At 44.7% G+C, this 25,551-nt stretch overlaps 1 protein-coding gene across 13 annotated transcripts in view; it reads right to left on the reverse strand.

The window, feature by feature from the left end:
• Positions 1 to 25,551, reverse strand: part of PHF21A (PHD finger protein 21A) — a 287,213-nt gene that overhangs the window by 43,361 nt on the left and 218,301 nt on the right. For 10 of the 13 annotated variants that reach the window (XM_075927581.1, XM_075927576.1, XM_075927572.1 and 7 more), the window contains 3 exons: positions 9,971 to 10,168; positions 5,638 to 5,889; positions 3,612 to 3,698 (listed from right to left, as the gene is read on the reverse strand). In XM_075927581.1, coding sequence (XP_075783696.1) covers positions 3,612 to 3,698; positions 5,638 to 5,889; positions 9,971 to 10,168 — 537 coding nt within the window. The remainder of the gene's footprint in view (positions 1 to 3,611; positions 3,699 to 5,637; positions 5,890 to 9,970; positions 10,169 to 25,551) is intronic. The other 3 variants (XM_075927582.1, XM_075927577.1, XM_075927575.1) reach the window with 1 other exon arrangement.

Here is a 25,551-nt window from a genome sequence, read left to right on the forward strand (position 1 = left end):
TTCCTTTATGCTGTACTCCTTCCTAGACAGTTGCTTCCTATTCTGTATGTGTGAAACTGATTATTCCTTCTTAAGTGGAGCAATGCATTTGTCCTTATTAAACTTCATCTTGTTTACCTCAGACAATTTCTCTAGTTTGTCCAGATCATTTTGAATTATGACCCTATCCTGCAAAGCAGTTGCAACCCCCCCTACTTTGGTATCATCTGCAAACTTAATAAGCGTACTCTTTATGCTGATATCTAAATTGTTGATGCAGAACTGGTCCCAAAAGAGACCCCTGCAGAACCCCACTTGTTATACCTTTCCAGCAGGATTGTGAACCATTAATAACTACAGTAAACTTCCGATAATCCGGCACCTTTAAGACCCAGGGGGTGCCGGATTATCAGATATGCCGGACTATCAGAAGGGGGGGGCTATGAGGGGTCTGGAGTGGGGTGGGAGGGGATGCCACCCCAGACCCCTTATAGCCCCCCCCTACGATAATCAGGCTCTGCCCCAGGCGTCCCTGATTCAGCCGCTGCTGGTCAGTTTCAGCAGCAGCTGAATCGGGGATGGCTGCAATAGAGCAGCTGGGGTGCTGCCGAGTTGGTCCCGCAGCACCGAGGGGCGGCGCTACGGCACCAACCCAGCAGCACTCCAGCTGCTCTTGGGGACGCCTGGGACAGAGCAGCTAGGGTACTGCCCGGTTGGTCCCGTAGCACTGCCCCTTGGGGCTGCGGGACCAACCCGGCAGGACCCCAGCTGCTCTTGGGGACGCCTGGGGCAGAGCAGCTGGAGTGCTGCCGGGTTGGTCCCACAGCGCCAAAGGACGGCGCTGCGGGACCAACCCGGCAGGACCCCAGCTGCTCTGCCCCAGGGGTCCCCAATTCAGCCGCTTTGCCCCTCGGCGCTATGGGACCAACCCGGCAGCACCCCAGCTGCTCTGACCCAGGTGTCAGGATTCAGCCTGCTGGTGAAACTGACGTTGCTGGTCAGTTTCAGCAGCGGCTGAATCCTGACACCTGGGGCAAAGCAGCTGGGGTGCTGCCGGGTTGGTCTCATAGCGCCGCCCCTCGGCACTGCGGGACCAACCCGGCAGCACCCCAGCTGCTCTGCCCCAGGCGTCCCCAACGGGCAATGCTACGAGACCAACCCGGCGGCACCCCAGCTGCTCTGCTCCCGGCTTGCCCGATTCAGCTGCTGGTCAGTTTCAGCAGCAGCTGAATGGGGGAAGCCTGTCTGGCTGCCCCAGCACTTCCGGGTTCCTGATGGTGCCGGACCATCAGGAGTCCCGGAGCATTGGATGCCGGACTAATGGAGTTTTACTGTACTCTCTGAGTAGGTGTGCACCCACCTTATAGTAGCCCCATCTAAGTTGTATTTACCTAGTTTATTGATAAGAATATCATGGAAGACCATATCAATGCCTTGCTAAAGTCTAGGTATACCATATCCACTGCTTCTCCCTTATCCACAAGACTCGTTATCCTATCAAAGAAAGCTATCAGATTGGTTTGACATGATTTGTTCTTTACAAATCCATGCTGGCTGTTCCCTATCACTGTGTTATCTTCCAGGTGTTTGCAGATGGTTTCCTTAATTACTTGCTTCATTATCTTTCCTGGCACAGAAGTTAAACTGACTGGTCTACAGTTTTCTGGGTTGCTCTTATTTCCCTTTTTATAGATGAGCACTATGTTTGCTCTTTTCCAGTCTTCTGGAATCTCTCCCATCTTCCATGATTTTCCAAAGATGATAGCTAAAGGCTCAGATAACTCCTCTATCAGCTCCTTGAGTATTCTAGGATGCATTTCATCAGGCCCTGGTGACTTGCAGATATCTAACTTTTCTAAGTGATTTTTAACTTGTTCTTTTTTTATTTATCTTCTAAACCTACCCCCTTCCCACTAGCATACGCTATGTTAGGCATTCCTTCATCAGACTTTTTGGTGAAGACCAAAACAAAGAAGTCATTAAGCATCTTTGCTATTTCCAAGTTTTCTGTTACTGTTTCTCCCTTCTCACTGAGCAATGGGCCTACCCTGTCCTAGGTCTTCGTCTTGCTTCTAATATATTTATATAATGTCTTCTTGTTTTCCTTTTTGCCTGTAGCTAGGTTAAGCTCATTTCGTGCCTTTGCCTTTCTAATCTTGCCCCTGTATTCCTGTATTGTTTGCCTATATTAATCCTTTGTAATTTGTCCTACCTTCCATTTTTTATATGACTCCTTTTTTATTTTTAGATCATGCAAGATCTCATGGTTAAGCCAAGACGTTTTTTTGCCATATTTTCTATGAAGAAGAGAGAAGCTTTGCATGCTGCCCCCACCCACAGCTCAACTTGAAGTTCCCATTGGCTATTTTCTGGCCACTGGGAGCTGCCTGTTTGTGGGACAGGCAAAGCGCAAAACGTCCCTTCTGCCCTCGCTTGGGCTCACAGTGTTCAGAGGCATAAAGAGCAGGGAGGGAGCCTGGCTGAGGAAGCTGCTGGGCTTCTGGCTGGGAGCTACCCAGATAAGCATCTTCTGGCCAGAGCCTGCCTCTGGCATCCAGCCCCTCCAGCCCATAACCCTCTGCCCCCCTCATGGACCCTTTCCCCCTCTAAGACCTGGCACCCCAATCCTCTACCCCCCAGTCACCTCAATCTCCTGCCCCAGGCCCCAACCTCTTCCTGCCCTAGGTCACAACCCAAACCCCTGCACCCATGCCGCAGGTCATAACCCCTTCCCAGACCCTGTACTCCTCTCTCAAGGTTAGAATATTCTCCTGCACCCAAACCCCCTCCCAGACTCTGCATCCCCTCCAGCTCCCCAGTTCCCTGACCCAGGTCATAACCCCCCCCCCAAACCAAACTTCTAGATCCCACATCCCCTTCGGCACCCCAATCTCTTACCCCAAACTCCCTATTGAACCCCACTTCCATTCCAGACACCGCACTATATCATGGACTAGTGCAGCCCTTGACCACTTACCAAATTATTGGAATGACACCACATAAAAAATTATTGTCCACCCCCAAACTAGTGTCTTCTAAAAAGTACAAAGTAAAACAATTTAAAGCTGTATTGCTCAGTTGCAAATGATATAGAGCAGGGATTGGCACTATGTGGCCCTCGGGCTAGATGAGGTTCACCAGGGTTAGCCCTGGCATACCACCAGATGTTTTATTTACCTGTGTATCCACAGGCATAACTGATTACAGCTCCTATTGGTTGCAGATCACCACTCTCAGCCAATGGGAGCTGTGGGAAGTAGTATGGGCTGAGCTACTACTTTTCGCAGCTCCCATTGGCTGGGAACAGCGATCTGTGGCCAATAGGAGCTGTGAGCAGTCATACCTGCAGATGTGCAGGTAAATAATGCTGCTGGTGGCCTGCCAAGGCCTAACACTGGCAAACTGTGTCCAGCCCACAAGCTACTTATTGCCCAGATGTATTAGCTCTTGCTCTTCTCCTGCTCTCAAATATTGAGCAATGATGACCAAAGAGATTTTGCAGCCTTTTGGACAATCTGATTTTGCTTCTAGACTTCTAGTAGTTTCATTTAATACATCCTGAAGGTTAGAAATGAACAAAATACATCCCTTCATAACTTCCCTCCTACCTTTTTTGTTCTTGATGCACTCACCTGTGGAAGAAAATTTGGACGAGGAGTGAGTCTGGGAGGAGGGATGAACTGCGGCACTTTGATGGGCTGAGGTGTAGCCTGAACCTGCTATACAAACGTTAGACAGTGGTCAACAAGAGAAAAATAGTTCTGATGTTACGCATCAAAACCAAGCACATGGATAGTATTTTCAGTCCTTATGCTCAGTTTAGGCTGTTCCCCCCCCCCCCCCCACTGTAAGAAAGGCTCAAAGCAACAGTTTCTGAATTAGAACTACATTAAAGAAAGAGCTGGCCTTACATTCTGGTTCCTGCACATCCTATATTGCAAACTGAAGCTAGCCATCAATTTGTTTAATCTAAATATACACAATACTAGGCTCTGCCATCTAAAACAATTTCATTTGAAGATAATGAACTTTAGCATTTGTTTTATAAGTCAAAACAGTCAAAACTGCCTTCACAAAAGATAGAAATTAAACCCAGATTTGTCTGCCCTGCCAGATGAACCTTCAAATGGTAAAAGCACTTCTGTATTCTCATGTGGAATGATATACAGAAGCACGAAGCAGTGTCTCTAGTAGTTTATAACAAGATCTGAAAGCCAGAAACTGTCTTCTATTTCTAGCATTATAAATGACACTGTGCACGGCCATGAGTTAATAGCTTGGGCCTGAATTTTCAAAAGTGGCTTTTAATTCGAATATCCAGATTGACACACCTTGACCTTGATTTTTAGAAGGGCTAAGCACTCCCAATTCTAACTGAAGTCAATTGAAACTATTGTGGTCCCAACACCTCTGAAAAGCAGTTCCTAGTGGCCTTCAATTGAGCACCCAAAATTAAGACAAACATTAGTGTACACTTCAAAATATTGGCTTTCCCCTCTCTGTTGCTCTTTCCAATTATGTAAAATACCAGTACTAACACTTCACAAGTGTGCTCTAGAGCTTAATTAATTTGTGGGAAAATGTTTTGAGATCCTTGATGGAAACACTCTAGAAACACATATCACCAGTAAGCCTATGAATCTTTCATGGAAGTCATGGATTCTGTGACTTTCTGAGACCTCCATGGTTTCTGTAGTGGCTGACTCTAAGGCTGCCTGGACTACTTCCCTTTGAGCAGCAGTGACCGCTACAACACAACTCCCACATAGCAGCAGCATCCACTGGAGTGCCTCCCCTCTCCCAGCACCTTATATTTAGTAAGGGATATTTTTAGACCTGTACGTGACTGTTTATTGCCCATGATCTGTCCACGACTAGTGATTATTAAAAGAAGAGTCAACTCTGTGGACCAGAGTATGTTATTGATCAAGGAATGGGTCTGAGCAGAGATATATCAATCCTTCTGGAAGATAATCAGATGGTGGGAAAAGACTTCACTTAAAGAGGTTTATCCACCCCAAATATAGCTATTTGCCTCATTCAGAAGCAAAATACTGACTGCTTACATCCACCAAAGTGATATTCTTTTATAAAATAAAATTAAAGATTAACTATTGATGAAGTCCTGGATCAGCCTTTATCCAGAAAGTAAAATGTCTCAGCCTTTATCCAGAAAGTAAAATGTCTCTGTATCCTAACCCTATATAGATTCAGTAAGCAAACAACCCAAGAGAAGTTTGACACATTAGATAAGCTAAGGATCCATACCAACCAAATAGAGTCCTCAAAGCCTCCAAAACCAGAACTATAAAAAACACTGAAGATTAGGTAGGAAGAACCTGATGCTGGTAATAGTATTTTACACAGAAAGTGACTACAACCATTACTTAATTCGATAAAAAATTTAACATATATAATTAATATTTTTCCTTTGGATCTTAAAGCATTTCAAGTAATTAAGCCTCACAATATCAATAAGGTTCTGCACGTCCCTATGTGTTATGAGTTAATTTTTCTTTCTGTGGGACAAAACCAGCCTGTTCATAAGAAGCTGTAAGTAGTCCTCCTTTGTAAATACATAGAGCTCCGAAGGTGTACAGTCCCACATTCACTCACACACACGCTCTCTCTCTTCACTGACTGTTTCTTCTGGCTTACCAAAGTAACTGTGTTTTTTGCCACTATTTGGACTGCCTCTGCTCCTGCACCAGTAACCTTATTTGTTGTCTGGAGGTTCACTGGTGTATTCTGTGCATCAGTGCTGAGGACCGCTTTCTGACTGTTGATGGCAGTAACCATGGCAATGGTAGGTCTTTGACCCACAACAGAGGCAGGCATGGTTGCAGTTGCTGCTTTCAAGACGAGAGGTAGTGTCTTAGTGGTGATCATAGAAGCTGTGGTCATAGTCTTCTACAGGAAACAGAAAACAGTTGAAGAGTCTGTAACATTACACATTGGACAGGATGCTGCTTGTATTGTATTATACTTGAGCTCAGTCAGAAATGATAAGTAAAAATGGGAGTAAAATCATCCTTGATTCTATCTGCTCTCTATCTATACACGTTATCCTAGGTCTGCAACATTTTTTATTTTTTGTTACAGGTACAAAAGTTTAATTATTTGGACTCTTCCCTTCCCTGAGAACAGCAGGAAGCCAACTAGCTAACATAGGCTACAGAAGGTAACTAGAAAATTTATATACTTGGTGGATAAATCCTCCATCATTACTTCTGTGTTACAAAGAAACTAATGTGGGAGGGAATCAGCTTTGATTTTTAGCCTCAGGCTGGATGCATCCTGGAATTTTATGTACTGACTTTCATTTAGGCCAACAGGCAGTAAGGAGTTAAATGTCATTTGATCATACTGGAATTTTCCTTGTCCTAGGTTGCTGGACAATGTGATTTCTCTTGGCCTGCCCTGGAAACAGCAATTTTGGAGCCTCTAGTTCTACTATAGCTGCAAATACCAATTCCCAAGATTAATATGTTAAGGCCCAGAATTTTAAATGTATTTAGTATTACTGTGCTTTCAGCTGCAACACCTAACCAATTTAGGAGCCTAAATCTCATTTTCAAAAGAGAGTTAGGCAACCAGTCTAAATTTCACTGATGGTAAATAGGATCTTGGCTCCCAAATGCCTAAATCTCATTTGAAAATGATATTTAGTTAGGCATTGCAACATTGAATAAAGCAATGCATAAGGCCATGTCTACACTATGAGAAGACCAAATTTGATTTTTAGCACCCAATTTTGTAAAGTCGAAGGTGCATATCCCTACCACAAGCAAGAGTTCGACATAATGAATCCCCAGTAGGATGGCTACTGTCGACTCTGACAGCGATGCAATGTGGGTAGCTCTCTCATAGTTCCTGCCACCCCTTTACATCTGGGTTAGGTTCCCAATGCCTGATGGGACAAACAGTGTAGCAGGTGGTTCTGGATACATGTCATCAGGATCCCATAATGCACCCATCTCCTCCATTCCCCCTTGCTTGAAAACAACCGCAAACAATCTTTTCACACACTATTTTTTATGGTTATTTATGCCATAGCAGGGCAAGCATGGACACCATTGAGCTGCAAAGTGCTGTGGTAATCATTGCAAACAACTCGCATCTTATGCTGTGGTATGTCCAGAGACTGGCCAAGGGCAACTAGAGGAAGGAACAATGCAAGGAGGCCATGAATACAGACATGTATGAAACACTTGAGTGGAGAGACTGGCAGATGCTGGTGGCAGTGGATCCTGTTGACACAGTGGAACACCAGATCTGGTGCTATGAGACAAGCACAAACTGGTGGGACTGCATAGTTACACAGCTATGTCACGATCAGCAGTGGCTGCAAAACATTTGCATGCTTAATACCACTTTCATGGAAGCACACCACCATCCGAATAAAACCCACTCTGACAGTTGAGAAAAAAGTAACAATAGTTCTGTGGAAGCTTCCAATGCCAGACATCTACCGGTTACCTGGGAATCAATTTGGAGTGGGTAAATCTACAATGGCGGCTAGTGTGGTCCAAGTAACCAAGACAATCAATACTCTTCTGCTACGAAGGAAAGTGACTCTGGGAAACATACACAACTCTGGGAAATCTGGAGGGCGTTGCCACGATGGATTCTCTAACTGTAGTGGGGCAATGGATAGAACACACATTCCTATCTTGGCACTCGACCACCTTGCCAGACTGTACATAAACCACAAAAGGTACTTGTTGATGGTGTTACAGGTGCTGGTGGACCACAAAGGCCATTTTACTGACATCAACATGGAATGTTTGGGAAAGGTGCTTGGTGTGCACATTTTTAGGAACTCCTCCCTCTTCATAAAACTGCAAGATGGAACTTTCTGCCCAAATCAGAAAACTATTATTGGACGCACTGAAATGCCAATAGTGATCCTTGGAAATGCAGCTTATCCCTTGCTTTTGTGGCTCATGAAGTCATACACAGGCAACATGGATCGCAGTACGGAGAAATTCAACTATAGGCTGAGCACGTGCAGGATTGTGGTGGAATGTGATTTTGAATGTTTTAAGGGAAGTTTTTGCAGGAATAGGAGTAGGAACCAGCATCAATAGTACACTGCAAGGGTTCCAACAAAGTCATTGAGGAGACCACTGGCCCTGTTGTCACAATGTGGATGTAATGCCAGTCTCTAGGGTCAACAGAAATCCATGTTTCTTTAGGTACCTGGGCAGCTTTGGGCATCAATTGTGCCAGAATGAGCCATAGTCTCCTAGGTTATGTCTACACTTCATGTTTATTTTGAAATAAGCTATTCCGGAAGAAATATTCTAAAATAGCATGTCTACGATTCAGGGAAGCCTCAAAACTAGTCTAAGGTTAATGTGGACATACTACCTAATTTAAAGCCAGAGGGGACACTGGGCAGTAATTAGCCTGAATGGCCCTGGGAAGGAGTCATTTCAAAATAGCAGCAGTGAAGCTTCCACATTACAGCTATTTTAGATAGCTATTTTGGAAGAGGTGTTATTCCTCATGGAATGAGGTTTACAGAAGTTGGAATAAGCCATCATTTGAAATAATGGAATTGCTGTGTAGACACTCACCTTGTTATTTCAAAATAAGGTCAGTTATTTCAAAATAACTGTGCTGTGTAGACGCAGCCCTACTGTCCCCAGGAGTTGTAAGTGGATCCCTGGCTGGGTTAGGGGGTCCAATTGTAGTGGTACTTCCTTCTAGCCCTGAAAGTATGAAGTGCACCCTCCATGAGGAGGGCTTTCAAGTGGATATTCCACACTTTCAGGGTTATAGGACAAAAGTTCTCGCAAATTCTGCACTTGTCCTTTATATGGGATTCTCTCATGCACTTCAAACTATGGGGGATCACCAATAGGCATTGGCATTGCATAACGAACAAAGTTTGAAGCTCAGGGAATGGGGCATGCCCTAGTCTTTGAGACAAAGTCCCAGCTGTGACTCTAGCAACAAAACCAACAGGTGACATTTAATTTAATGGCTAGTTAACTAACTACCTACGAATTATATACATAAAATACAGACAACAGGCTATTAAGAACTGCTAATGCTATTGTAATGCAAGATAAGGCCCTTAGAATAACCATCATGGGTGGGTAAGAAGGAGCTGATAGGGTGAAGGGCTGGCAGTACCCCATATACTGACGCATGAGCAGAACCTATGCTACTACCAAAGCAAAAATCTCTGACTGTGCACATAGGCAAGCACATACCTAAAATGGAATTGACATGAGCATGTACTCGAAGAACTAATATTCTGATGCATCAAAATACTAAAGCAAATACTTCAGGTACGTTAGTATTTTATTGAATCGGTACCTATGTGTTCATAGAACACCTAGTCCCAGGTGGAAGCTTTACATGAAGAGTAGGCCTGGAAGTTTAAAAAGAAAGAATCTTATATTTCAAGATTCAAGAGTGTATTCTCCCGTATATATAAACATGAGACCTGCTGTACTATACATTATGTTTTAACCTCTGCTCTTCTATGCAGTTGAACTAGAAAATGGTTCTAGTGTATGGGATGAGTCATACTGATATAATAGACCTTAACTACTTCTTTAGGCTCACTATGTATAGATGCCTTAAAAGGTATGATTTTGGCCCTTGGATACTAGAAGATATACTGTCTAAAAAATATTTTTTAGAAAGGTGGTATTTCCTGCATTCCTTTGAGCTTCAAGGTCCTGACCTCGCTTTAAAAGAAATAACAGCAATCATAAACCACAATTTATTTTGACTTTGGTTAGGAGTGACAGCAAAAGAAGGGATAAGGACCCAAACCCCACATGTATGTCCACAAAGAGGGAAATTAATTTTAGAGAGGGCCATTCATTACAAGGCTTACACATCATTCAAGTACTACTTGAACTCTGTTTCAAGGACTTAAATTAGCCTTTATTCTCATCCCTCTGCTACAGAGATGAATTTCAAGTTCATCTTGCCCTGCTTACCACAGAAAGGCTTCCAATGTTTTTACCTGTGATCCAATCAGGTTTGGAGAGGGTGCAGTAGATTGCTGCTGCTGATGGTGGTGCTGCTGTAGCTGTTGTAGTGGCTGCTGTTGTGGATTTTGTAGTTTGTTTTCTGACTGTACCAATGGCTGTATTTGAAATTTGTTATCTGGCTGGTCCTGCTTGACTATCAGATTCTTCCGCAGCTGTTCCACCACTCTCTTCTATCAGATGAACAGAAACACAATCAGAAATGGTTATAGATTTTAGTTACATATGCATATATATAAAAGATATTTAAGAGAATTCTTTGGGACCTTTTCTATTGGATTATGGAGCTAAAACACAAAGGGTTATTGTCACTCTGGTAAGGGAAACATCATATCAAAGAAATAAAAAGAAAAGCTGACCCAGCACTGCCCAAACAGTGCAGGAGAAAAGAAGAAAGAGCAATATGTATACTGAAAAAGTCTGGTTAAGAAGTTTCAGCAGGATTTCTTTTTTTCAGGATTTGGAAGGCAGCATTATCTAGTAGACAAGAGCATTGAACTGGCACTCATGAGATGGGGTTCCATTCCCATCTCTGTCACTGGCTTAATGGGAGACTTGTTTCCATACTTTGGAGCAGGGACTTGAAGTTTAGCAGTGCATTACCCTCGTTACAGAAAAAGGCTTTTTGCTGTCTCTATGAAAACTCAACAAAATTTGGCCAGTTCATAAGCCTCTGAAAAATCTCAGTTGGTACATACTGAATCAAGCTCAGAGCTAAATTATCTGAAGATTCCATCTGCATTGGGAACGTTCTATTCCTTCACAGCACCTACACATTAGTCAGAGTGCACATGAACTATCCCTACAATGTGACTGAACAAGTTCCAGCTTGCAGCTGCAGGTACTGAGCAGGGTTTTTTCTGCAATTACTTCTCCCAGCAGTTGCAGCAGGGGCAGCAGGTTTGCAAGAATTTTGGTGGTGCCCAGAACCTGCACCCCTCCTCCACTTAAACTTTCCCCCCTCTCCGCCCCGCAATACCTACCTAAGGCTCTGAGAGGAAGTTTGGGTGGGGGAGGGATAGAGGCTCTGGGAAGGAATTTGGGTGCTGGGTCAGATTCTAGGCTGGAACAGGGGACTGGGGAGCAGGAGGGACTGTAGGCTCTGGGAGAGAGTTTGGGTGCAGGAGGGATGAGGGGTGGAATTCTAGGGGGATTTATGTACAGATAGGGCATCTGGGTGAGGCAATGGGAGGGAATATGGGTGCAGGTGGGCAATCTGGAGTGCATGCTCAGGGATGGAGTCTGGGAGCTGGCTGCCTGGGGCAAGGGTTTGAGATCCTGGGTGCAGGCTCTGGGAGGGAGTTTAGGGGCAGGACAAGGTAGGAGGCGAGGGAGAAGGTATAGGCTCTGGAGGAAATGGGGTGCACAGTGGGTGTGGGGAGAGCAGATGGGGTGCCATGCTTAGCTGGGGGTACCCCCTTGGCAGTGGCTCCTGAAGGGGTGGGGATTTCCAAGCACTGCTGCTTGCCTGTTTCCCTTGTGCACCCCCCCCCCCCATTGCATCTCCCAATCCCACCTGCTGCCCCCAAGGTGATTTAAAATCCCCCTGGGCCCCCACTGCCACTGCAGTAGAGTTATAGCAGCTTCCTGCTGCTCATTCCCTGCAGTTGCTGGCTTGTGCTCAGCACAGAGACACCATTTCCCTCCCCTGGGGATGCAACTGCTGGCTAGGGTTGCCAGGTGTCCGGTTTTGAACCAATCAATTCAGTATTTGAGCTTTCTGTTCGGGAAATAAATTGAGAAAATAGAAATGTCCGGTATTTTCTAAATAAGATGTAATGTAGATTGTGATGTAATGTCAAGTGTGTCCGATATTTTTGTTGAAACCATCTGGCAACCCTACTGCTGGCAGCCGCATACAGCAAGCATCAGGAAGCCTCTGTAACCCCACTGTGCTGCCAGTGCTGGTAGTAGGGGTTGGGGCATTTTAAGTCACCGACAGGCAGTAGTCAGGCTCAGGGGATACGCAGGGGGAGTATGCAGAGCCAGGAGATACAGAGGGCAGAGAGCTCAGTGGAAGGCAGGCAGTGAGTTTTGGTAGAGCCTGGGCTAGGAATATTACTGGTGCCAGGGCTGCATGGGCTGATGGAACTCGCTGCCTAAGGCTGGCGAGTCAATATGGTGCCTGGTACAGGAAGTGAGAAAAGGGGGGTTTCTTCTTCCTGTGTCCTCAATGCTTCCCACCACAGAAACCCAGGAAGCAGCACACCTTGAATGCAAAGAGATGAGGATTGGAGGAGTAATTATGCAGGATGGAGGGATAAGTGCAGGAGCATGTGGGAGTGAAAATAGGAGCCTGAAAAAGAAAGAAGTTAGGAACAGTAGCCAGGAGAGGCAGAACAGGAGCAGAAAGGGAACAGGTACAAAAGGGCTAGGAGCCAGTAGAGGAGTGGGATCCAAGGATGGGATAGGAGAGGAACAGAGGGATGGGCAGGAACAAGAGGTAAAGGGCAGGAAGAGAGGGATGGGCAGGAGCTGGGAAAATGGGGAATTGGAGCAGGAGACAAACTAGGTGGGTACTATAATGATTACAGAACATTTCCCCACAGAATCTGGAACTGAATCTACAACTGCTGATGTTTGAATCTCCTTTGTTCTCTAGCAAACAGGTTTGAAATGAACTTACAAAATGTTTTTCCGTCCCCTTTACTGCCAGGTCCACTCACAATATAATGGCTTTTTATCGCTGCCAGTTATTTCATCATTCAATAGTAGAGTGTGCTGTAGCTCTAAACCTGCTGACGACCTATATGAGCAATTAGCTTGGTTCCACCTAACGTTTTGGATTTTTTTCTTCAATTTTTTTTAACATTAAGCAATTACATTAAAAAAACCGCTGTAAAAAAGATTAAGGCTGGAAAGAAACTATCAAGTTAGGAAATGCCTGAATTAAGATTCTCTGTGCAATCTGAATGTGGCTCTATCGCAATTGGGGCTGATCCATTGTTCCCACAAGGCCAACTATTGTGCTTGTAGGTACTCCCTGTCAAGTTGTGGCCACCTGCTCAGACCAACCTGGCTTGTGCCATATGCTTGGCATCAGTCTCTAAGCCACACATTTTTAGAATTTGGCTGTCTGCACCTTTAAACAAACAAACCTCAAAAGCAAGCTCTTAGCTGCAATGCTTGAGGGCAAGTCCCAGACTTGACCGTGGGGTTTTTGCATAGCACCGAGAAGCTCCTCCTCTGTCCCAGTGTCATCCTGCACTGAGAACTGAGTCCTTCAGAAGGAGGCAAGTGTTTTTAACTAGACTGCTGGTTCCTGATTGGTCACTGTCTCCTGGCTCTTCTTAGCCTTTGGAGGATGAAGTCTTGTTGGCAGCCTGATCTGAGCAGGTTTACCTTTCACTGGGAATGTCAGGACACCGATGCTATCAACAGGGGGCTTAGACCCCATCACATACCTGCTCTTGCATAACAGGCATTAGGGTCCTCTCCCCCCCACGGCAATAACCCCACTGTCTTGGGAAAAGGAGACTGCATCCTGGTGCTTTGAACCCCTTTGGATTTACACAAGAAAGGCACATTATTGCAATACAACCAAGGAATGCCAGGATTATTGTCCTTCATTGCCTGCAACCATTAAAGGGATGCATAATACTGTATGTTATTAGGTTAAAGGGAACCCCTAAAAGATAGTAATGTTAAGGCCTACAGCCAATCTGATGGCCCAGGTGAGCAAAAGACATGACATACGCACAGGCTGCCATGTGTCCAAGACAGACAGATTTTGGCCAAAACCAAAGGGCTGGAAGATACCCAAGTGACTAGTTCCTTCATTGTCTGAAATCATTCCCTTGGTAGATAAACTGGGGTAGAAGTCACATCTATGAGATCTCCTATGAACTCCAGGGATTGCATTGATTTTTCAACACTGACTCCCAGGATCAATAGGAGTAGAAGCTGTTAAGAGGCTGATTCCTGGACCTCTTGTTTGGTCCCTTGATGTCTGAGATTTTTTGCCACCATTGAGAAGACTTTTGTGAATGTTTACAGAGCAGTGGTAAATCCAAATAGTAGAACCCTGTATTAAAATGGTGAGGCCTCACCTCAAATCTTAGGAACCTTCTATATATCAGGTGCATACTGATACGGAAACAGACATCTTGAATAATAAAGAGCCATAAACCATATGCCTTTTTCTAAGGAGGGAATGATGGTTATGCATATGACATACAAAATCTTGGACTAGAAATCAAGAAGCTGAGGCATCACAGATCTAATAATGGTTTTCCTCCTCTAGTCTTGGGGTCTAGGAAGTAGCCTGAATAGAACCCTGTTCCATGAAAGAAGTCTGGGGATTAACTGTACAGCTCTCATCTGCAATAGGAAGTCAGACTTAAGTTGTAGGAGGTCATAGTGTGAGTGTGGACTGAGGAGGAGGGTGAGACAGGGGCACAGCCATACACTCTATTATGCAGTGGCTCCGGATGATATTCAGGACTCAGCTGTCTATTATGGGGTAGAGGAGGATTCATTTCTCATGACAACCCCGATTGCCAAGACGTAGGAAGCCATCAGTAGCATGAACATAGCAAGTTACTTGCCTTTCTTCAAAACTTCCTGGAATTGGTTTCAATCTCACAAAGGTAGCTTTATCTGCAAACTCAGCCAACTGCCCATAGTTATTAAAATTTGGCCATCTAGGCTATGTAATTTGAAATACAAAATTGGAGTCCTGCCAAGGAGACGACCTTTCTGTCCATGAGATCTAGCCTTTTACTATCTCTATCAGATGGAGTAGAGATGGGAAGTTGCTTGGAATGCTCAGAAGCCACGTGGATGTGAGTTTCGTGGAGAATAAGAGAACAGGGACTCTAATCCTTTGGATGGGACATAGAAACTCTTCTTTAGGGATGGGTGCATACGTGGCTGCACTGTTTTATACAGTATGTGCCAACTAGAGAAAAGCATAGCTGATTATAGGGTCACCCTTGCTGGTACAGAAATGTGCAAGATGTCAAGCAGCTTGTGTTCACATTCGTCTACCTTCTCTAAGAGAATTTCTAGGGCATTGGCTAGTCTGTAGCAATTCCTAAAACTGGCAATAGTTGTCCAATGGGGAGGAGTGGAATGAAGAAGTGCCTGCATCTGGAGAAGATGAGGGAAGCCTCTCCAAATACATCTGAGTCGGACTAATCAATGTGTCATCTAGCACTACGTTGGAGTACCTGTATGACGAGGGTTGTGGTGATGAAGTAGGAGAGTCCTCCCAAACTGAGTGGGATCACTTGGAAGGTAAATATTAGTACCACAGGCTCAGTTTTGTCAGCCCCTGTTGACCCTGCTATTGTGTACCCTGTGACCATGGTGCCAGATACCAACCTGGTGGATAAGACCAGGTGGGGAACTGACAAAGTGCTGTCAGTGTCTTCAGGTAGTTGTGCTTCTGGAACTGAGTGAACATCCATATTGTCTGAATCAGAGGAGTCGGAAACCTCACCAAATGGTGGTGGTATTGGTGCCAGAACAGGAGGTGAAGGGCCCCTCCAACTTGGTCATCAGACTGGAGGCTGTGAAGACTGTAGTACTTCCACTCTAAATAACTCATGGGGACCCAACGTGCTTCCGAGTCTCTCAGCGGTTAATGGTATTTGTGGTACTGGAGAAGTCAGTATTGGGCACTACATCTCTCTGGAGACAGATGGTATCACTGGGTCCAGTGTCAGTATCAGCGGATTCATGATTGGTGCAAATGTTTCTTATTTTCTTGAGACTTGAAACGTGGTTCATTCATGACCAGAACCCAATTACAATGCTGAGTCCTTCTTAGACATGGAGGAAGAAATATTGCCATACTTACGCGTTGCTTCCCTGGTTCATGGCTAAACCCCAGTGCAGGGTACTTAGCACTGGGTACCAGTGGAACATGAAAAGGTTCTGTGGCGGGTGAGGTATTCTTCACCTATTCAGGCTGATGTACCAGGAGGGTTCCCCATGCAAGAGCCAATGCTGTTCCCATGGCATAAAGGCTGTGTCTACACTGGACCACTTATTCCGGAAAAGCAGCTGCTTTTCCGGAATAATAACTTGCCAGCTGTCTACGCTGGCCGCTTGCTTTTCCAGAAAAGCAATGACGATCTACTGTAAAATTGTCAGTGTTTTTCCGGAAAAACTATGCTGCTCCCGTTCAGGCAAAAGTCCTTTTCCGGAAAAACTATTCCGGAAAAGGGCCAGTGTAGACAGCACAGTAGTCTTTTCCGCAAAAAAGCCCCGATCGCGAAAATTTCCGGAAAGGCATCCTGCCAATGTAGATGTGCTTTTTCTGGAAATACTTATAACGGAAAACTGTTCCGTTTTAAGCATTTCCGGAAAAGGGTGCCAGTGTAGACGTAGCCAAAGTGTTTCCTGAACCTGAGATTCCAGTTCTCCCAAGTATGGGAAAGAGAGGCAAATACTGCATCTGGATGCAATATGAGTTTCCCCCAAGCAATACAAACAGTGCTGGTGCTTGCTGCTGATGCATAACTAGTGAAGGTGGTAAGCATAAGCTTTGAACCCCGGTGTCTTGGCATAATCCAGTACCCATACCTGGATACTGCAGGTGGAAGTGAGGGGTAAAGTTTTGGGAAAAATACTACCAAAGCAAAAACAACAAGGAGTCCGCTGGCAATTTAATCTTTCGTGATCTGTAACCAACTTCCTCAGATGCTTTCCTTGTTTTCCTTCTTTTTCTCTTCAGCATCTGAGGAAGTGAGCTGTAGCTCACAAATGCTTATGCTCTAATACGCTAATAAATGTGTTAGTCTTTCAAGTGCCACTGGACTTTTTGTTTTTTCTGAAACAGATTAACATGGTTACCTCTTTGAAACTGCCAAAGCAGCATCCCTAGACCTAAATCAAGTACAAAAGAAAGAGTCAAACAAACAAAAAAACAAAGCAAAACAAGAAAGAAATCTAAACTATGAACACCACTAAGGATAGTCATGAAAGATTCTGGAAAGTTAACCACAAGGACAAGAGGAATGGAACCTCTGACTGGAACCATACAGTGTTCAGAAGGCACGGAGACTCTGGAAGCCTGTTGCCCCCTTTATCACCTCTGGTGAGAACACAAGGCAACACAGGGTGCATGCTCAGACCCAGGGCCGTAACAAGGGTGAGGCGAGTGAGGCACTTGACTCGAACGCATAGCTGAGGGGGGCGCAGAAAAACAATATAGAAAACTAATTATTTTAAGACAGAGCCACTTTGCTCCCCTGCCCATTAGCAACAGCCAGTCTGCAGTTTACATGTCAGGCTGCATGTTGCTGCTGAGGGGGCACAATTGTATATTCTTGCCTCAGGCACAAAATTAGCTAGTTACGGTACTGCTCAGACCACAGAACAGTACTATTTTGGCTCCAGTGCAGGTGCTTAACTCTCAGAGGAATACAGACAGGGACCATCACTTGAATAAGAAAGTCTTCATTTTGGTAAAGGGCTTGTTAAATTTAGTTATCCACTGGATTGCTCTGGTTGCAATGGCTTTCCTGAGGTTTGCCAAAACTGTTGCAAAATGGGATATGAAGCTTCATTAACAGCTGGTGAGTCCAAAGAAAGCCTCTACCTCAGTGGTCTCAAACTCCCAGCATGGGGTCATTTGTGGTCTAAGCACTTCTCCAATTCAGCCTGTGAAATATTTTGAAAAAGTTATTTAATCAGGCCCATATGGCTGCCAGGCCAGGGAGAGGCACGCAGGGACTCACCCTCGCACATGGCTCCCACAGCACTCAGTTCCTCAGTTCACACATAGTCCTAGCCACAGAGGGTGCTGCTTAGTCCAGGAGGCCTTGCTGGCTGCCTCAGCCAGGATGCAAGCCGCCTTGGCCAGCAAGTAGCTTGAGCTGATGTGCTTCTGCAGCCAGTAGGGAGGGGCCATTTGGTTTGGCTTTCAGTTACCCTGGGCGGGGACAGGAAACCCCGGCATGAGGATGTGGATGTTAGCAGGGAGGGGGGAAGAGGAAGAAGTGGAATTCCAGTATGAGGGAGTGATGTTATTGGGGGGGCATTCCAGCATGAGAATATGGGGGTGTCAGGGTGAGGACTCAGTTTCATGTCTTTCATAGGATCCTGGTTTCTGTCTTGGCTCCTGGATACAGGGGGAGACATTATCAACTTGCACGTACTATACTGTCAACCATAAGAGTTCAAAACTCAAATCAGCCTCCACATCCCCCCAAAACAGAATTGCTTCTTGAAATCACAGATAAAAATATACTTGGGGATCTTTTTATTTGGCATCTGGTGTTTGAGTCTTTGCTGAACTCAGGGCATATTTTCTCCACAAACTATGAGACCTAAAGTCTTACTTTAATAAAAGAAAAAGGAGGGAAAAAAAAAGAAAGAGAAAAAGAAGGCTGGGATTCTCTTCTAATACCATGCACCAACAAACAAGGAGAATCTACTAAATCAAGAGTTGATAGCAGTGCATGAGGCAGCAGGTAATGAAGTTCCCAGATCTACCTTACTTCTAATAGCATGGGTTTGGCCTTCCAGAAAAAAAAGCCCCAATTATCAAGAGACTTATGATCACCTCAGGAGAGTCAACATCACTGATATCTAGTCAGTTTCACAAAACGAGTTAATAGTTTCGCAGCTTTCTCCTATGGACGCACATCCCTTGGACAGAGGGACGGGCCCACAACAGTGTGGAACCAACAGCAAGAAACCACTCTAACCCCACTGCAGGGGCCCCCAGCAAGTTTTTGAATCACCCAAGGGTAGCAAGCGGGGCTAGGGAACATGAGGGGGGGAGGCGGAGGAGGTGGTGTGGGCCAGTGGGAGGTGCCGGGAGCTACACAGGGAGAAAGTGCAGAGACCTCTTCATCCCCACAGCCCTGCCAGAATGGGGTGCCCGCTAAGGATGTTAAATATCGGTTAATTTACTAGTCGAGTAGTTGATGGAATTTCCACTAGGGGCTCTTGTACATTTCAAAGGACGAATGCGGAACTCTGTGTGCAGCCCAGGGCAAGAGGGAAGTCCCGCTGACTCTGAGCTGCACGCAGGCGTGCCAGCTTTGAAATGTACAAGAGGCCCCGGGAGGGGGGGGGGGGGCAGTAGCAAGGAGGCCGGTAGCAAGTCTGGCACAATCCTTCACCTGGGACCAGTCAGGTGCTGAACCAGAGAAGTCCAACCTATACATTTTTCAACATCTACAAATAGATGAGAATAGGACATACAAACAGCTTCATGCACTACAAACCCCTGACTCAGTCACATAGTGTATCCTGTGCATCGAATGAGAGAGTAATAAAAATAATGTGTGATCATGTATTTAAATACTGGATACCTTAAAATTTCAGTTAAACAGTAACTATAGTAGAACTCCTGCTGTACTACAATCATAATGTACAGTAACTCCTCATTTAAAGTTATCCCAGTTAAAATTGTTTAGTTATAAGGTAGCTCATGTATTATAGAATTTACTCATTTAAAGTAATGCAACCTTCCTTTATAGGATTGTTTGGCTCACCCTACTCCACACACACAGCGTTTCAGGCAGGGAGCAGGGCAACACCATGCACCCCAACTCCACTCCCTGACTGGAGTGCCAGGCAAATGGAAAAGGGCAAACTCCCACAGCCTGACACTGCAATACGCTTGCTGAACCAAGCTTCACAATTATCAGTAATGAGTACAGATTAAATACATTATTTAAAAGTTATATGTATATCATGTGTTTTGACTATAAAAAAAAATCCCTGGACCCTAACCCCATTTACTTTTATTCTTATAGGAAACTAGACTTACTTAACATCATTCTGATAGGTTAAAATTACAGAAGTTCCCTTAAGATTGTATCCTGGTGTGCTGAGCATGCCACTGAGGACGGTCTTCCTGCTCTCTGGGGCTCCCTACCACTCTGTCTTGCTGGGCCAGACCCTCTAGTCTCTCCCAAACAAGGCACAGAGTTGGGGTTACCACCATCTGCAGAACAGCACAGATACAGAACCAGTTCAGCTCAGGGAAGACTCAGTTCTAAGGGCTCAGCACTCAGGAAACCAAGCCCCAAAATGGACCAAAACCCCAAATAAATCCAACTTACCCTGTGTAAAACTTTTACACAGAGAAAGCTTATAAGGTCAGTTCCCTTTATCAACGAAAGAGATATATGCACAGTGGTTGCTCCCCACCAGATAACAATTGTTTACACTGGGCTTGATAATAAACAAAAGTGTTTTTATTAAGTATAAAAGTAGAATTTAAGTGGTTGCAAGTGAAAACAGTCAGATCAAAGTAAGTTACTATATTAAAATAAACAAAAAATACTTAGCTAGTTCTGATCTACTAAGAAATTTGTTACATACAAATTCTTACCCTAAACTGCTCTTATCTCAAGTAAAAGCTTCAAATCAGAGTTGATTTTTATTCTGACTTGGGTCTAAAGCTTCTTCAAAGTTCTTTGTTGACAAGTATCCTCTTAGGGTGGGCATGGGCAAGGCAGTTTCAAAAGGCTAGCTGAAGACAAGAGAGTGATTTCTTCTCATTGCTTAAATAGATTTCCCCCTAGGTCCAGAACACTTTGTTTGGTATGCCTCATCCCCATGGAAAAATACCAGGTTCAAGATGTATTTCAGTACCAGGTGGTATGGCTGTAAGTCTTTCTAAGACCAAACACAGTTTGGGTTTAGAGGGAAAACATGACCATTAACAAGTTGTTGGTTTGAGTACTGCGTCCTTAAATACCTGAAGTATCACTAATGGTCCTCATTAACACATTTAATCTATAAACAGATTCACACTTTATATTTCTAACTTTGCATAAAAGAATGCTATAAGCACAAAATTAGGATATATAGATTCAGCGGACTGTAACTGTAAAATTGATATGATGCATGATCTGTTCTGCATAAAGCATCTTTGAGTAATGCATATTTCACACCCATAAGTTAATTTTCATAAAGAAGGTGGGGATGTCACAATCATTTCATGTAAGTAACATTTTTCAGGAACATAACTACAATGTTAAGTGAGACATTACAGTATGTGCACAAGAACTCCAAATAAAAATTACTTGGGCACCCTTTAATCTGACATTTCCTATCTTCTTATTCCTTGACTTTGCAACCTTAACATTTTTTTCCATGTAGTTTTTTAAAAAATTAATTATTATTCTCACAACCACCACAGCCTAAAAAATGTCTAATAGGACAAACTGTTGTAGTGGTGGTGGGGGTCAGGGAAATCATGGCTCAGACATTTTGGGGGGTGAAGATAAAGGTTTCCTACAGGTTGAAACTCTCTAAACCGGGACTCCCCGCCAGACCATGAATGTTGCTTAACCACAAAGTCCCGGTGGAGGGCGAGAGGCAGGAGAGCTGCGGGGACCAGACACCTAGCTGGGCTGGCTGCAGGGGAACTGGTGGCCAGGAGCCCTGCCCAGTTGGTGGCAGAGTGCCTGGAGCACTAGCGAGCTCTGACAGGACAATGGTAATCTGCGGTGGGGCTGGGAGCCCCAGCAGCAGGACTACGGGCTGCCGCAATAGGTGTGGTGGGGCAGGGAGTCCCAGATCAGCTGCAAGGAAGCTGGTAGGACTAGGCGCGCTACTGGTAGGGCTGTGGTCAGCTACGGTGGGGCTGGGAGCCCCCATGGTAGGACTGCAGACTGCAGCAGCAGGGCTGGAGGGCCAATCCCAGCATAGCAGTGGGCTGCTGGTAGGGCAGTGGGGCCAGTGGCAGAAGGGGAGCTGATGGGGAGGTTGATGGCCACCAGGAGAAGCCAGGTTGGGGGACAGAAATGACCTCTCCTGGTCTGGCAAAATCCCTTGTATGGGACCAATCAGATCCTGAGGGTGCCAGACCAGGGAAGTCCAACCTGTACTAGTATACAGATTTTATGAAAGGCAAGGATAACTTTGAATGTAAAAGTTCCCTCTCCTGATAGCTTCCCCCCTCCCCCCCAAAGGATCACTTAACAGAGATTGAAGGTCTGATTAGCTGTCTCATATGGGCAAACTGGGATTAAGGATCCCAACTTCAGACTCACTAGTTAAGGCAGGCTGGGATTGGGAAAAACATGACTATGATACCTTCAGTCTTTTGGGGGGGGGGGGGGGGGGTACATGAAAAGGCTACCTTGCTCTCCGCATTCCTCCTTCCCGTAGTCTATTTAGGGCAGACTCAAAATAAGAACAACTGGACTATTAGGTCCAATCCAAATGTACTGTGTGCCTACCTCAACAGCAATGATGTACTGTCCCGGATTGAAGTGTCATTAGAGGAGGTTTTGGAACAAATAGAAAAACTTAATGTTAACAAATCTCCGGAACCGGATGGCATTCATCCAAGGGTTCTAAAAGAACTCAAATGGGAAATTGCTGAGTGGTTTGTAACCTATCCTTTAAATCGGCTTCCGTACCTAATGACTGGAAGGTAGCCAACATGACACCAATATTTAAAAAGGGCTCTAGAGGCGATCCTGTCAATTACAGAATGGTAAGCATAACTTTAGTACCAGGCAAATTAGTCAAAACAATAGGAAAGAATAAAATTGTGAGGCATGTAGAACATAATCTGTTGGACAAAAGTCAACATGGTTTCTGTAAAGGGAAATCATGGCTTACTAATCTATTAGAGTTCTTTGAAGGGGTTAACAAACATGCAGACAAGGGGGTATCCAGTAGATATAGTATACTTAGATTTTCAGAAAGCCTTTGACAAGATCCCTCACCAAAGGCTCTTGTGTAAATTACATGGCCATGGGATAAGAGGGAAGGTCCTTTCTTGGATTGAGAACTGGTTAAAAGACAGGAAACAAAGGGTAGGAATAAGTGGTAAATTTTCAGAATGGAGAGGGGTAACTAATGGTGTCCCCCAAGGGTCAGTTCTGGGACTAATCCTTTTCTATTTATTCATAAATGATCTGGAGAAAGGGGTAAGCAGTGAGGTGGTAAAGTTTGCGGATGATACCAAACTGTTTAGGATAGTCAAGACAGAAGCAGACTGTGAGGGACTCCAAAAAGATCTCTCCAAACTGAGTGACTGGGCAACAAAATGGCAAATGAAATTTAATGTGGATAAGTGTAAAGAAATGCACATCGGGAAAAATAACCCCAACTATAGGTACAGTATAATGGGAGCTAATTTGGCTAGGACAAATCAGGAAAGAGATCTTGGAGTTATAGTGGATAGTTCTCTGAAAACTTCCACACAGTGTGCAACGGTGGTCAAAAAGGCAAACAGAATGCTAGGAATTATTAAGAAAGGGATAGAAAATAAGACACACAGTATCTTATTATAAAACTATGGTACGCCCACATCTTGAATACTGTGTACAGATGTGGTCTCCTCACCTGAAAAAAGATATTTTGGCCTTGGAAAGGGTTCAGAAAAGGGCGACTAAAATGATTAGGGGTTTGGAACGGGTCCCATATGAAGAGAGGTTAAAGCAACTGGGACTTTTCAGTTTAGAAAAGAGGAGACTGAGGGGGGATATGATAGAGGTATATAAAATCATGAGTGGTGTGGAGAGGGCGGATAAAGAAAAGTTATTTATTAGTTCCCATAATAGAAGAACTAGAGGACACCAAATGAAATTAATAGGTAGCAGGTTTAAAACTAATAAAAGAAAGTTTTTCTTCACACAGCGTGTAGTCAACCTGTGGAACTCCTTGCCAGAGGAGGCTGTGAAGCCTAGGACTATAACAGAGTTTAAAGAGAAGCTAGATAATTTCATGGAGATTAGGTCCATCAAAGGCTATTAGCCAGGGGATAGAATTGGTGTCCCTGGCCTCCGTTTGTCAGAGGCTGGAGAAGGATGGCAGGAGACAAAGCGCTTGATCATTGTCTTCGGTCCACCCTCTCTGGGGCACCTGGTGCTAGCCACTGTCGGCGGACAGGGTACTGGGCTGGATGGACCTTTGGTCTGACCCAGTACGGCCGTTCTTATGTTAAATGGGAAAAATGGCAGCTTAGTAAAAGGGACTCAGCTAAAACTAGAGTGGAGTAGAGAAATTTTAATTTAATCAAATTCCATTGGAATATGCAATACCACTGAAATTAAAATGCTTTGTGAAATTGAATTGATGTTTCTGGAATTTTGTTTTTTAAAACCAAGAAGAAAAGTTTTAATGATGTCAAAAATACCTTGTGTTTTGATATTTTTTTAAATGAAACATTCTCATTTTTTGTTTTGAAACTAATTTTTATTTTGTATTATGGTATGATATATATAAATTCTGAAAAAGTCAAAATTGAAATAAAACATTTTGAATTACCAGAAACAATAAATAAATAAATTTTCCTTTGTGGAGAACGTCAAAACTCTTGGTTTTGCACCAATTTGGAACTAAGCTAAGTTTTGGAAACTTAAAACCTTTAGCAAAACAGACTTTCTGTCCTCTACACAACTATAACTGTAACACTCCATATGCTTTTCCTTCCAAAGTCCCTGTCTAAGGAAATTTAAGGCTTTGTCTACAGTACACAGCTTTTAGCAAAATAGCCATTTCAACATGGCCATGTTGCTAAAAACTGGGCAGCGTCAATGCTATTTGTGGGCACTTTTGCGGACAAAATACTTCCATCCCCCCTACAAGTTGATCTGCATTGTTGAAAGGAGAGCATTCCTGCTGACCGCAAGCCATTTACACCGCCACTTGGGGAGAGGGAGACTAAAGCATCTGTGAATGACAAATATTTTGTCAATCAATTGGCAGTGGAGACAAAGCCTTAGATTTATTCTTGCACCTACCTACCCAACCTTTCACAGAAAGAAAACAAACTTCAGGGGGTAGCCAAGTTAGTCTGTACAACAGGGATGGACAATAATTTTTGCCTGGGGGCCACTTCAAAATTTTTTGAAGTAGCCCCGGGCCACCCTAGAAGGGGCAGGAGCCTAAACGAAAACAGGCGGGGCTACCCCACCCCCAGACCATGATTGGAACCCCTTCCCCGCCCTTCCCAATAGGCACACCCATGCCCTGAAAGAGGCTTCGCACGCTCCCCCACCCCCAGGCTAATCAGGGCCTGGCGGCAAGGGAGCGTGGGTAGCCTCCTACCGCCCTGCGAGGAGCACATGGCACTTTGAAGTGCTGTGGGCTCCTCGTAGGGCTGGGGCAGGGGGAAGGAAGCTTCATGCAGCTCCCCCGCACCCAGGCCCTGATTGGCTGGGGGAGGGGGAGTGCGCAAAGCCTCCTCTGTTCTCCCCCCCTCGCCTTCCTGAGAGCAGCACGCGGCACTTCAAAGCACCACATGCTAGTGACAGGGTGGGAGAAGGTTTCACATGCTCCCCCCGTCTCCATGTCTTAATTGGCCTGGGGTGGGGGAGCAGCAGGGCCTCCATGGGTCAGATCCATCCTCTTGGCGGGCCAGATCCGGCCTGTGGAGGCTCTTTTGCCTACCACTGCTGTATTGTATAAACTTAAAAAACAACAAAACATCTGGTAGTACTTTATAAACTAACAAAACATGTAGATGGTATCATGAGGTTTTGTGGGCACAACCCACTTCTTCATATGACCAATGTGGGATGCCAAATTGGAAGTTTTCATATTTGTAACTTTAAAAAAATAGATAAGACACAATGCCCACTAGAAAGGAAATTCAGCTCCTGTTAAGTACATAAAATGAAAC

This window comes from Pelodiscus sinensis, chromosome 4 (assembly GCF_049634645.1).
Source record: "Pelodiscus sinensis isolate JC-2024 chromosome 4, ASM4963464v1, whole genome shotgun sequence".
Taxonomy (NCBI): Eukaryota; Metazoa; Chordata; order Testudines; family Trionychidae; genus Pelodiscus; species Pelodiscus sinensis.